This window comes from Alexandromys fortis, unplaced genomic scaffold, assembly GCF_014885135.2.
Source record: "Alexandromys fortis isolate MF-2015 unplaced genomic scaffold, M_Fortis_MF-2015_v1.1 scaffold_107, whole genome shotgun sequence".
Lineage (NCBI taxonomy): Eukaryota > Metazoa > Chordata > Mammalia > Rodentia > Cricetidae > Alexandromys > Alexandromys fortis.
In genome coordinates, this window is record NW_026067987.1 from 3,199,280 (window position 1) to 3,211,973 (window position 12,694).

The 12,694-nt window shown below is 41.2% G+C and overlaps 1 protein-coding gene across 2 annotated transcripts in view; it reads right to left on the reverse strand.

Moving 5' to 3' along the window:
* Pde7b (phosphodiesterase 7B) overlaps positions 1 to 12,694 on the reverse strand; it is a 315,941-nt gene that overhangs the window by 32,429 nt on the left and 270,818 nt on the right. For both annotated transcript variants that reach the window (XM_050159437.1, XM_050159436.1), the window contains 4 exons: positions 7,575 to 7,726; positions 5,252 to 5,315; positions 3,447 to 3,542; positions 1,019 to 1,119 (listed from right to left, as the gene is read on the reverse strand). In XM_050159437.1, coding sequence (XP_050015394.1) covers positions 1,019 to 1,119; positions 3,447 to 3,542; positions 5,252 to 5,315; positions 7,575 to 7,726 — 413 coding nt within the window. The remainder of the gene's footprint in view (positions 1 to 1,018; positions 1,120 to 3,446; positions 3,543 to 5,251; positions 5,316 to 7,574; positions 7,727 to 12,694) is intronic.

Sequence of the window (12,694 nt, forward strand, 5' to 3'; positions counted from 1 at the left end):
GGCCTCACGCACACTCATCAAGCACACTCCCACTGACATTAGGCCCCAGCCCTGGAGTGTTTTAACAAATATATATCTTTGTTACTTCTTTGAAAGAAGGAGCTTGAACTGCAAATTTTGAATTCCTTCTCAATAGGCAATAAGTGGTGGGGGAATGTGTGAGAATCTTTACTTTTTGTTTCGTAGGAAAATGGGAAGTCGGACTTAAAAGTAAAAGTATATGATATAACTTTTAGACTATGTAGAGATTAAAAAAAGCTTTTGTTCGCAGGCTTTCTGAGATGCCTGTGTGAAAAATATGTCTTTAGTGGCTTAGGCTGAAGCATCTTCATATTTAATGAAGTACTAAAATTGATTGAACTAGGCAGAGTCTTAAATTTGAACGCTATTTTTTTAAAAAAAATCTCAAGAAAATTTCTGCTGTATATTACACCAAACCCCTATTTTTTTTTTTTTTTTTTTGCTAGCGAGGGACTGCCTTGATTGTGAGGCCATTACATTACACTATCATTATGTCTTTATCCTCTGATTTTGGGTTGGTTCGTTGCATCCGAGCATGCTTGCAAGCTAAGAAGTCTTGGACATGCACAAATTTTCTTGGACTCAGAATCAAAATCTCCCATTGGCCAAGTAGAAATGGGACTTGAAACTGGAGGAGCTCTGATCCTCATTTATTGATCAAAACCCACAAGCCGGGAAGCCCTTTCCAATAAAGCTCAGGGCTAGCAGAGTTTGTGGTAAAGGTCCATTGCAAAAGGGCTGCGATATCTAAGAGTAGGCTGAGTCTTTCTGGGCTCGCACAGCCTTGAAAATCAATAAACCATAGAAGGAAATCTCAGAAAACCCACATCTGTTTTCAGGGCTATGGTAAGATTTTCAGAGCTAACACGGAAAACGTTAGTATAAATAAGTTGCAGTCATACTGTGGAGGATTCCCAACACTGAACAATTTAGTGCTGAGCAATACATTGACCTGGCATCTCCAGGTGACCGAGGAGGCGACTGAATCTCGCTTTACCTTGGGCTCCTTCAGGTAACAGTGCATGGCCTGGGTGACGTCGGCTGCGTGAACAGCATTGTGATATGGGTTGTGACCGTGGTAATCTTCCTGAACCATGACTAGGCAGAAAATAGAAAGCTTGGTCAGCTGCAGTCAGAACAAGCGTGGCATAGCAAATGAGACTTACGTAAGTGTTTTTCACTTAAAAGTATCAGAGCTTCCAAAAGGAATTCTTTAAAATGAAGGTGGTTTGCAAGCCTTGCGCTTCAACTAGGCTGTTTGAAAGAGAAAGGAAAGGAATAAAAAGGCCAGAGGATTTGTGAGGCTCTGGGAATTTCTTACCTCTTCCATAAACCGCCCCTTTCTGCAGTCATTCACAGGACTAATAAATATGGAGGGAAAAGTACAACTTTATTTCCCACCATCATTTAATCATCGAAACCAGAGCCCTTGTGAGTTGAATTCCTGCTGTCCAGTGATTATATTACCACTTGACTAACAAACACTTATCGAAACAAATCTGTCCTCCATCAGGTAGCAGTTCCAGGTTTGCACCGAGACAAGGGAGGCTTCCTTGGTTCATGCCTCTCTCAATCTTCCAGAGCATCGTCTCTCATGGCCCTCCGGTGCAATAGAAGGCTTAGAGGGCCATGTCCAATAATAGGCAATGAGATCTTAGTTTGTTGCTTATAGAAGCCAATATTGTACTTTAGCGAACGACCAAGTCGATGCTTGGGATGCAATATGTTCAGTGTGTATAGAATGACCAGACTTACAAAGGCCATATTCTTTTAGCTTATGCTATGAGTTTGGCTCTGGGTTCTACTGTTAGTTCAGCTGTCAAGGCTATGTTTCTTGTATGTCCAAAGAATCTGCATCTCTTTAGATCAATTAAAAATTGTTTGACCCTTTTCATGGCATTACTTTGCTCAAGAAACTAAAATACAATCAGTCTGAGGTTCTTTAGGTTTCTGGAAAGGAGCCAGGTTCTGGCAGGTTCCACATAGTTCTACTATGCTGCATGTACTCTTTATTCAGTAGGCTTGTTTCATATCATATGTAAAGTGTGGCTCTGTTACTTACCTGTGATGTTCAAATTACTTAACCACATTTCTTACTTTCTTCTCTGACTTTGGGCTAGCGCTATTCTGAGGTCAAAGTGTCACTGCCTCTGCATGATCCATGTATTAATACATGTATTAATACATACAAGTCCTTGAAAGAGGTCCCAGAAGATGTAAGCAACATGTAAACCTGGCGGTTGCCCGCCACTTTTAATCTTCCTCCTGCTGGCACTGAGTCAACTTTCAAATCCATGAAATACAACCAAATAGCAAGCTAAAGAATCAGAAATGGGCTAAGTGGCCGAGGCAAGCCATCTGGTGATTAGGGAATCTACCTTGGATAATTCATGGACAGATATATCAGAACGCTCACACACAGAACCAAGGAGGAACTGGGGCTGCTTTCAGAGAAAGAATGATGCAGCCCTGTGTGTAAAGATGGCAGGCTTAGACCCTGTGTGTAAAGTGCGGACTGAGGCCCGGTTACTCACTAGTCAGTAGCCTTGGGAAAGTGATGAAACCTCTTGTTTGTTCTCTGTAACTGGACCAAATGGTGAGAATAATGTCCAACTGCGGTTTTCTTCAAATAGAGATAATTTATTTAAAGTGTCCCCCCATAGTGGGTGGGATGGGAATAGTAATTATTCATTTTAAAGATTTTCAGCAACTTGTGCTGTGACTAGAGTTATTTGAGGCATATCTCATTGGAATTTTGCAAGTATGAGAGCATATCAGAATCATCTCGACACTTACATATCTTTGTGCTTTTCTTTATATATCCTAAGCTAACGACCTGTCCATGGCTTAGGACAGATAGGCTATATTTAGAAACCAAGATCAATCTTTAAGATTACTCTGAGACCTTTTTCTATCATGCTGTGGTTCTTAACAATTTATTTAAAATTATTTGTTATTGTTTGAGATTGTAATATATTATACATCATTTTCCCTTCCCCTTCCACCTTCTAAATCCTCCCATATACTTCTCCCCACTTCTTTCAAATTCATAGCCTCTTTTCATTAATTGTTATTATATATGTACATATATACATACATATGTATATGCATACATATTCCTATATGCACAAATACAACCTGCTCAGACCGTAAATGTTACTCGTATGTATGTTTTCAGGACTGGCGTTTTGGTGTTGACTAACCAGTTGGTGTGCTCGTCCTTGGGGGAATACTGTGTCCCCCACTCTCAGTATTCCTTAGTTGCTTGTTGTTCTTGGTGTAGGGTTGAGGCCTCATGGGCTTTCTCCCTTATTGTGTCTACTGTTGTCGTCTTTAGCTCATGTTTCTTGACACTTGGAATCAAAGAGTTACACATTATCCTTGTTCCTGTGGTTATATAGGAACATGAAAAAAAAAAGACTTACCCAAAAACCTGTGTAAGGTCACCATATCCAGCTTGAAATGGTGGATGAGTCCATGGGTGTTGAAGAGGTGACATAAGAGTGTTACCAGACTGTTCCCTGGAGAGGAGTAGACACTGGCTTTATCATTATTTTAAAAAATGAGCTAGCAAGTTTGAAAATAAGATTTAAATGACCTGAAATAAGGTTCTCTGATAGAATAATTCTCCACTTTGGATTTGACATTACATATCGCATGATCTTTCTAGATTTCTCACTGTTGTATAAAAAAATTAACTCCTATCTTCTTACACCAGTGGAAAAGGAAATATCAAATGAAGACATTTGTCTGCTGAAGTATTGAGGGTGCTTGTGTGTGTTTGTGTGTATGTGTGTATGCTGCTTTCCAATTGACTTTCACATTACAGGATTATTTAAATTAATACACTGCTCAACAATAGTAGCCCATTCTTCCTATAACGCTTTTTAAAGAGAAGATTGACTTTGTGATATTTCACAATTCAAGCGAGAAGGGCTGCAGAGTTAAAGCTAGAATTTTACTCTAGGGATTCAGGTCTTAGCAATGGGCCAAGGAGCTGCCCAAGCGTCTTCAGTGCAATCTGAGTATTGCCAAAGAATGTCCTCTTAGGGTACCTGATCAAGGCGTCTCCACAATTTCATTGTCTTGGAGCTGTTTTAGGACTCTCCAAGCTAGAGATAACATCACCACTGATGCTGTTCATAGACTTAACTGCAGCTAGTCTGCTGCTGTCCCTCAGCGGCTTATTTCAGTGTGCCTTCCTGCACGTGTGTGTGGCTCTTTGCGGTTTCCTTTGGAACTGATGTGGTAGGTCCGCGACCCGCTAATGACCTGAGATGAACAGCCTCTTTGATGGCTTCGTTTCTCATTTCCCTAACAGCCATGATTCTACTTTCTTTCAAACACCACTTCAGAAGTTCTTTGAGTCACAGTTAATTTTGTTCATCAGTACCCATTTGGAGCTGATCCAAACAAGCCCAGTGAAACATTAGGGACTCCAGGATCCCGCCCGTATCTATTTTAGTTAGCTTTCTGTAGAGTAGAAATCCATGCCACGGATTCACATCTACATTACACGACATTGCTTGCCAAGTCAGGGTTGAGAAAACCCTGGGCAATGACTGAATGCACAAATATGAAAGACAATGGATCAGACCAACATCAGCATTAAGTGATGCATTTCACTGACCTAAGCTTTTTACATTTGTTTAACAGGTAGAGGAAAATATATCTCATTATTTTGCGAGTCAAAGCTTTTATAGACACAAAGACATGAGAAGAAGAGTGCTTCTTTTTCAACGGGAGTGCTTAATTTTCAACTACAGCCTAAGCTTTTACATTCTCCCCAAAACATGTGCTTCCTTCCAATGATGCCAGACTTATTTGAGCAATGTCTTCGATGGGCGAACTCTGCTTGCTTAAGAAGCTGCGTGAACACCTTGCAGAAGGGTCAGGACTCGTCAGGTGTGCTTTTGTGCCCTCACTTTCCCTTGAGGAGCAGTGAGCTCGCTCTGTTTGGACACGACCACACTATCTGTGAGGAAGGAATGCAATCAGCGGTTTCCTAATTCTTCTGAGATCACAGGTCAGAAGGAAACTGTCCCAACACGCTAAGGTCAAATTCAGGCCTCATTCTTCATCTGAATTAATTCTCCCCTCCCTGGTCTGTCTTGACCGACTGGATTTATGAGAGTGGGAAAATACGGAAAAAGTAATTTGTCTAAAGATCCAAGTTGTTTCTCACGAAATGAATCCACTCTGTGGTGTGTATCTTAGCGAGAATCCTTACCATTTGTCAAGCGATCAAACAGGAAAATGTCAAAGTCCCACGTTCCAACTTTGGAGAGCATGTGCTGAAAAGGCAAACAGATACAAACAATGCCCAAAAGAAGCACATTGAGATTCAAATATTTATGTTCAGACACAGCGATTTAAACACTTAGAAAGGTGGGAGCAGCAGCACACTGCTCTCTGTACAGCGGATTTGGGGTAAACCAGGTTCCACTCCACTCCCTAGTGACAGCTCAAGGGGCAGGCTCTCGGGTTAAGCTACCTGGTTTAATGTCGGCCTCTTTTCTTCCTGACTGTTGCACCTTGGTTACACCCTCACCTTCTCCCACCCTCCTCTGAAAGATGTGGCCTATATCATCTAGAACAGACGGTTTGTTTGTGGGGCGGAGAGAGGCAGTGCTACATACCTTAAGTGCCTGCCACAGTGCTTATTCAGAGGGAGCACGGGTGGAGGTGTTCAGGATGCACTGGGGAGAAGTTTTGCAACATTTTTTTTTTCTTTTTTTCCTCTTGCTGTTGGTATTTGTGGTGTTTGGAACTAAACCCAGGATCTTGTGCATGTCAGACAAATACTTATCTACTGAGCTAGAGTCCCAGTTCTTACAATAAAACGGTTTAAAGATGAAGTGAAAACCAGTGCTGAGCACATGGATTTTCTCAATGTGGACTGCATGTAAAAGTAACTACTGTGTAGGAGATTGAAGAGCGACTGAAAATACCACATAATTTAAAGACCTACCATGTAACACAGACTTATTTTTCTATTAGAAAATGAACCATATCTCGAATTAAACGTGACATAAAACTTTCAGTGGTTGCTTCTTTCTGTGCCATTGTTCCCAAAACTTCACCACCCCTATGTGAAGGCACAGTCACTAATACAAGGACTAACTCATGATTCTTTCTGCCCCTGACTGGGTCCGTGTCCTGTGAGAAATCCAGGACTTTATACAGCATTCTCGGCCCTCATGGTTTATTAAAGAAGCAAAGGGATGATCATCTGTTTATAGTGAACTTTTACCCACATCGTACATCATGAAATGCAGATCCACACCCTGTCTTCTGACAGCCAGGCTTCTGGTATATTATTTTTTATATATCTCAATATTACCTTTTAAACACGTGACTCCTTGAGGAGGGAACCCGCCATGAATGCTCTGTCACCGACACTGCAGTGTTAGAACTTATAATTGATCTCCTTTCAATAAATCAGCCAACTATCCATCACCTTGCTAACTACCCACTAGCCATTACCTACCAACCAATCATCTACCAACCACTAACCACACATGAACATCAATCAACCAACCAACCAACCAACCCACCATCAACCAACTAACCAACCAACCACCAACTAATAACCAACTAACCAACCAATCAACAACTAATCAAACAACCAGTGACTCATTCAGTTTTACCCAGGTTGCTGTAAGGTCTAACTAACTTTTATCTTTTTATAGACAGGATATTGGGAGTTAGTTCCTCTGCCACCATTTATTGTTCATTTTTAGTGGCATATATATAGTAATGTATTGTTGTATGGAGATAATACTTACCATATATGCTATAAAATACTACTTTTGACATCTGTTTGATGGTGACAGCTTACCTTTGGAATTGAAATTCCTTTGGCAACTTAGTCTAGATGCAACTTGAAAATTGTTTTTAAATAATCTCACACTGAATTCTACCTTATCAGATTGATGTAAAGTGAAAGTAATTTATTATTACAAGTTTTTTGAATGAATTAAAAAAACAATAGGCTAATAAGCTGTCAGAAGACCCTAATGTGGAGCTAAGAGTTGGTAATTACTAGAGGTAATTTCAGATGCCATCGTATAAGACAATTTAATAGATTTAAAAATTTAGTTAGCGCCCTAAGTAGCAATCTTATAGTCTGAGACTTTACTTTGTTTAGCACTGTAAAAATATGTTCTGCACATTTATAAAAGTGAAAGTAGCTAATGTGCATTTGGCATGAGTATATTATACATGAAGACACGCTTTACCACAGGGTTGGGGGTGTAGCTCAGTGGTGGGGCATGTACTTAGCTTGCATGAGTCCTGTGTTTAATCACCAGCACTCCACCTATACCCCACAGCTACCATGACAGCATGCTCTATCTAGAAAATCTTTAATTTCCTCTATGAGGTCAGTGGTTCTATTGCCTTCATTTTGTGGTTGAGAAAGTAAGTCCAGATTTGTTAAATACCCAACCCAGAGTCACACAGTCCCTTAGAGGCAGAGTAGGGCTCAGACCAGGTGCTGTCAACTGGATCCCAGGTCCCTGACCACTGCCTGTGGGGGGTAACTGGCTTACCCTTGCTTGTCCAAGGTAGTCTTCATCCAGCAGGTGGAGGGGGGCCTGCGGTATAATCCCGCGGAGAAGCCTAGACGCATGGAAGTATCTTTGGAAGCTTAACAGTCTTTTCACCTTCTTCTTGGTGCCAATTTCCCCTGAGTGTGTTGTATCTGTGGAAAGAAACCATATGGAAAATTTCATGAGTTTAAGGGAGGCATCATTTTCTCTGAGGAAAGTATAATATGTTATAAATTAGAGGCATTCAAAAGACACCTTAAGGGATAAATTGAGTTGAATATGATCTATTAACTTGATGTTTGAAACTTCTCTAATAAATGGAACAAACAAATAGGAGCTTCCTGTCTTTTCTCTCTCTTGTCCCTCTTGCTCTCTCTTCCTCTGACGAGGTCTTATATGTAGCCCAGGATGGACCTCTTTCTGCTGAGGTTCAAGAGTTCTGGGTTATCATAAGTGTCTTTGTGTTTTTTATATATTTTATATATACTTTTCTTATACAATTTTGGATGCTATGAGCTGTATGAATTAAAAACTTCACTTTTTGGTTGGTTAATTTCTCATCTTAGGATCTCCTCAGATGTTGGAAAACTGTGAGAAAAATACTTCCTGTTGTCCTAGAAATATCACTGACAAAGTAATGAAGCAATATCATCATAAAACCAACTTGCAATGCTGTGTAAAAGCCAAGAGGACACCCACTTTCTGTGTGCTCTCTTGCTCTGGTAGCCGTCAGTGACCAATCTTGGCAGTAGAGATATTTTCACACTCATGACATGCATGCCTCTCAAAACCTGACACCGACACCGTGGTGACTTCAAAGAAATGGACCAGGTACCATTTCTGAATGTCTGTCAAGATATGTCTCATCTTAATCTCGGCTGAAACGCTTGAGTCACACAAGAGATAGCCCTGATAAAGTTTAAGACGTCGAGTCAACGTAGGAGTCTAATAGAAAAATATGCAGCGGACGTATAAAGTAATTTGTTTTTCTGCCATATCTTCTCCCATCCTCCTATAGAACTCAGGATTACCACTAATGAGAAAAAAGAAAGCCAGGAGAAACATGGAGCAGCGAATGACCAACATCTGTAACTTATTACTGGGCTGTATGAAGCATGGAAAGACATAATTCAGGACCATCAAGACCCGCTCTGCTCTGAAAACAGTGCCTGATTAAAATCACTTCTATTTACAATGTTAGATTTCACCCATAGTAAGAGGCACACATGTGCACGTGGAGATACGCAGAGAATTGCCGAGGTGGTGGTTGGGCTATATCGTTACCAACAATGCTATCTGCGGACTCCATTCTGCAGGGAGCTTCTCCTTTCCATGTGCTTGGTAAAGGAAAACGTAAAGTGAAGCTGCTCACTCATTTATTAAACAAACAAACAAACACAAACAAACAAACAAAGACACCTGAATACATTTTGTTCACTGCTTTAGACATTTTGTTCATTGAGCAAAAAGCAAGATTTCTGCCCTCTTAGAATGGACATGGCAGAGGGAGACTGACAATGTGTAACGTTGAAGTAAAATGAATAATAAAGTGTAAAGATAAATGTAACGGGGTGGTAGGTGGGGGTGAAGGCAGAGAACACGGGGTCAGAGGGTGTCGAGAGCAGTCAGCACTGACCTATGAGAAGGCACAATTTGACCCAAATTAGAAGTGCTGAGGGAATTAGCTGAGTTAATACTTTGGGATGTAGCTTCCTGATATAGAAACCATACCAAACAACTGTCAGGAGTAGGAACAAGCCTAGGATGCTGGCATGTGCAAGGGAAAGAAGGATCAGCGTGTGTGAAGAGGAGAGGAAGGGCAGAGGGAAGGATGAAGTCTTGGAACAGAAGACGGCCTGCAAAGATGTCTCAAGAGGTTACTGAAAGAGTCCACTCAGGAGTCTTGGCTGCTGAGATGCAGTGGTGGCAGAGGAGGGCACAGAAATGGTGGTAGACCTTTGAAGATATTTAAGTTATATCCAAGCTTTTGCCTGAATGCCTGGGAGAATGGCCTGCCATTGCTTGAGACAGGAAGGCTGTAGTGGACCAGGGCTGCAGTGGACCAGTTTTTATGTAGTGCATTAGCATGTCTGTTAGAGACCACAGTGAAGATTCCGAGTCAAAGTAAGAGGATGTAAAGTCCAGAGCTTGAGGGAGAAGACCCGGTTAGAGACGACAGGATGAGGCTGCCTGGGGAGTAAAAACACTGATGAGAAACGACCCAAGCTTGAAGTGTGGAGCGATTGCATTTCATCTTCAGAAAGGTACAGAGAAGAGGAGCGTTATGGGAGGTGAAGAAGAGGAGACGGAAAGCAGGACAAATCGTTCCCTGGGAGACACCGAGTAGCAAATGCTGTTAATGGCGCAGGCAGGAACACGGACTCTGAACTGCACACTTAGGGAACACATGTTTCATTGTGTGCATTCACAACAACTTTTAGCAATAGGTACATCTAGTTCCCAGGGGAAAGGACCAGCTGTTGGGGTGCGACAGAAAATGCCCATATGAGCAGTGACAAACGGCACTGGAAGATGAGAACTTGAAATACGATGTTTGAAAAATGAAGGAAGATGGGTTGGTGCGATGGATCAGGGGTGCTGACTGCCAAGCGTGATGACCTGAGCTGGATCTCCATGACCCGCACGGTGGAAGGAGAAAGCCAACTTCATCAGATGTGTTCTAACCTCACACAATACACACACACACACACACACACACACACACACACACACACACACAGACACAGCACACACAGGCACATGTGCACACTTGTGGGCACACTCATATACACACACTTTCACATACATGTGCACAAGGCACACATGTATACACAGGCACGTGAGCGTGCACACACACAGACACCTGTGCACACTTGCGGGGACACTCACATATACAGGCCCATGTCCACACACACACAGACACATGTGCACACTTGCGGGAACACTCACATATACAGGCCCATGCCCCCCCCCCCCAGCACATGCACGCACACTTGTGGGCACACTCATGTATGCATACACACATGTGCACACACACACAGGCACATGCACACACTTGCAAAAAAGAAAAATTTGAGCTTCAAAATAAATGATGCAAGAATAAATTTTAAATCTCCAACTGGAAAAAAAAATCAATGAGCTTACGGTGAAGCAGACAAGTGATGAAGATAGGGAAAAGCTCTTTGCAGAGCACGCCAACCAATAAATGCAGGAGAAATAATAGAGTGGGGAAATTGCCATTTTGCAGCCATCACGGTAATAACTGAATTGGGCCAGAATCCTTAATGGATATTACAGTGATTAAAGAAAATTTAAAATGCATCAGGTAATTGCATAATGCCACAGTTTGGTTCTGCTTATTAATTGGGCAGAGAAAACATAAAATGGACAGTTTTTTTTTTTTGTGGCTGAATGTAAAAGACAAGCCTTCTTTACTAAGTATTCAGCACTATTCGCATGAGAAACTGGCGCCTTGCGCTTCCTTACAAAGGTCACTAAGACACAACAGCGGGGATGCCACACTTCTGCTGCAAGTGACTTCAGCACACAGGAAGCATCGGACAAGTCCAGGGCAAATCTCAGTGCCACAGAGCATTAACGACAGGGTTATGTATTATTTCACAGTATTATTATTACATTATTATATCACACTGGTGATACTGAACTATGTACAATGTGTGGTTCTGAAACGGTGCCTGGAGCAGGGGAAAAGAAGTGCCCATAAATGACATTACTAAGATAACGTGACATTTGAATATGGAAATCCTGAGTTTGAGTGCTTGTGTATGTGTGGGTAACACTGTATCTGTGAATTTCTTGAATTTGATGGTGGAAGTCTGTAAGAGGATTTCCTTGTTCCTTGAGAGATACATGTTGTAGTATTTGGACAAAAGTATTTGTACAATTCCTTAATAAAAAAAATGCAGCAGTAAAGCAAATACTGCAAAATATAATGGTTGGTGCTTCTGGAAAGAATGTCTGGTCTGTTCTATTCTTGATGACTTTTTACATATTTAAAATTATTCTACAACCAGAAGTTTAAAATAATATACACACACATGTGCATTGGAGTTTTAGTTAGCTGTAAAAAAACAAGTTATTATGTCATTTGTAGAAAAATGGGTGAAACAAGATCATCCTATTTAGCAAGACAAATCAGATCCAGAAAGACAAATATTGCACGATTTCCCATATTAGAAGGGAGATTGTAAAACAGATGGTATGAAAGTAGATGTGGGGGATCGTGTGGAGGGCATAGGCGAGGGGACAGCACACGGCCGGGAAATAAAAGATTCACAGACACTTGCTCTAGCTACAAAATAAAGGCTGGAGGAGTTTTTAAAAATGTTTTTGAAAAATTACGAATATCAACTTTGCTCTGGCCTTGTTTTTGTGATACAAGGCAGAAAAAAAAAAGCGACTTGAGAGACGAAGGAATATAGGTATTTATCTTTCTTCTAAAAATGAGATGGTCACTTTCCTAAGACTTAGGATGCTGGGAACCTCTCCTCTCTCATCGTACAGCTTCTCCCTCCAGCACGAGAAATGCTTAATAAGTCTTATTCTTAAAGATAAACCCTGCTGTTTAAAGGGGACAGAGTTGCAGTGATGCGAGATGTAAATATTCTAGGCATTGTTGTCCATCAGTCTGAATGAACTTAGTAAGGCCTAACTGTACAGTCAAAATGGTTAATACTGTGAATTATGTGTCACATTCGCCTGTGACCAGGATTTTAAAAAACCCAACAATTCCAAAGAAATACACGTCAGATGATTACAGGATGGTCCACCATGAACTGAAGAAATAATTATGTTTTAATTATAAAATTAAGTTTAATTTGTTTTTAAATTTAATAAGAAAAAGTTTAAAGGGCAGAGTTGTGTTTGTGTGCTTGTGGAGCATACGCACACACGTACACACATGCACATGTGCTCACACACGCACACACTCACACACACACTCGCATACACACACGCATACACATGCATACACATGTACACACACTCACACACATACATACACACATGCATACATCTTTGAGAGGAGAGAAAACAGGAAGAGAGAAATCTGAAGCAATGTCAAGATGGACAACCCTTTTCACTCTTCCCTCCCTCCCTCC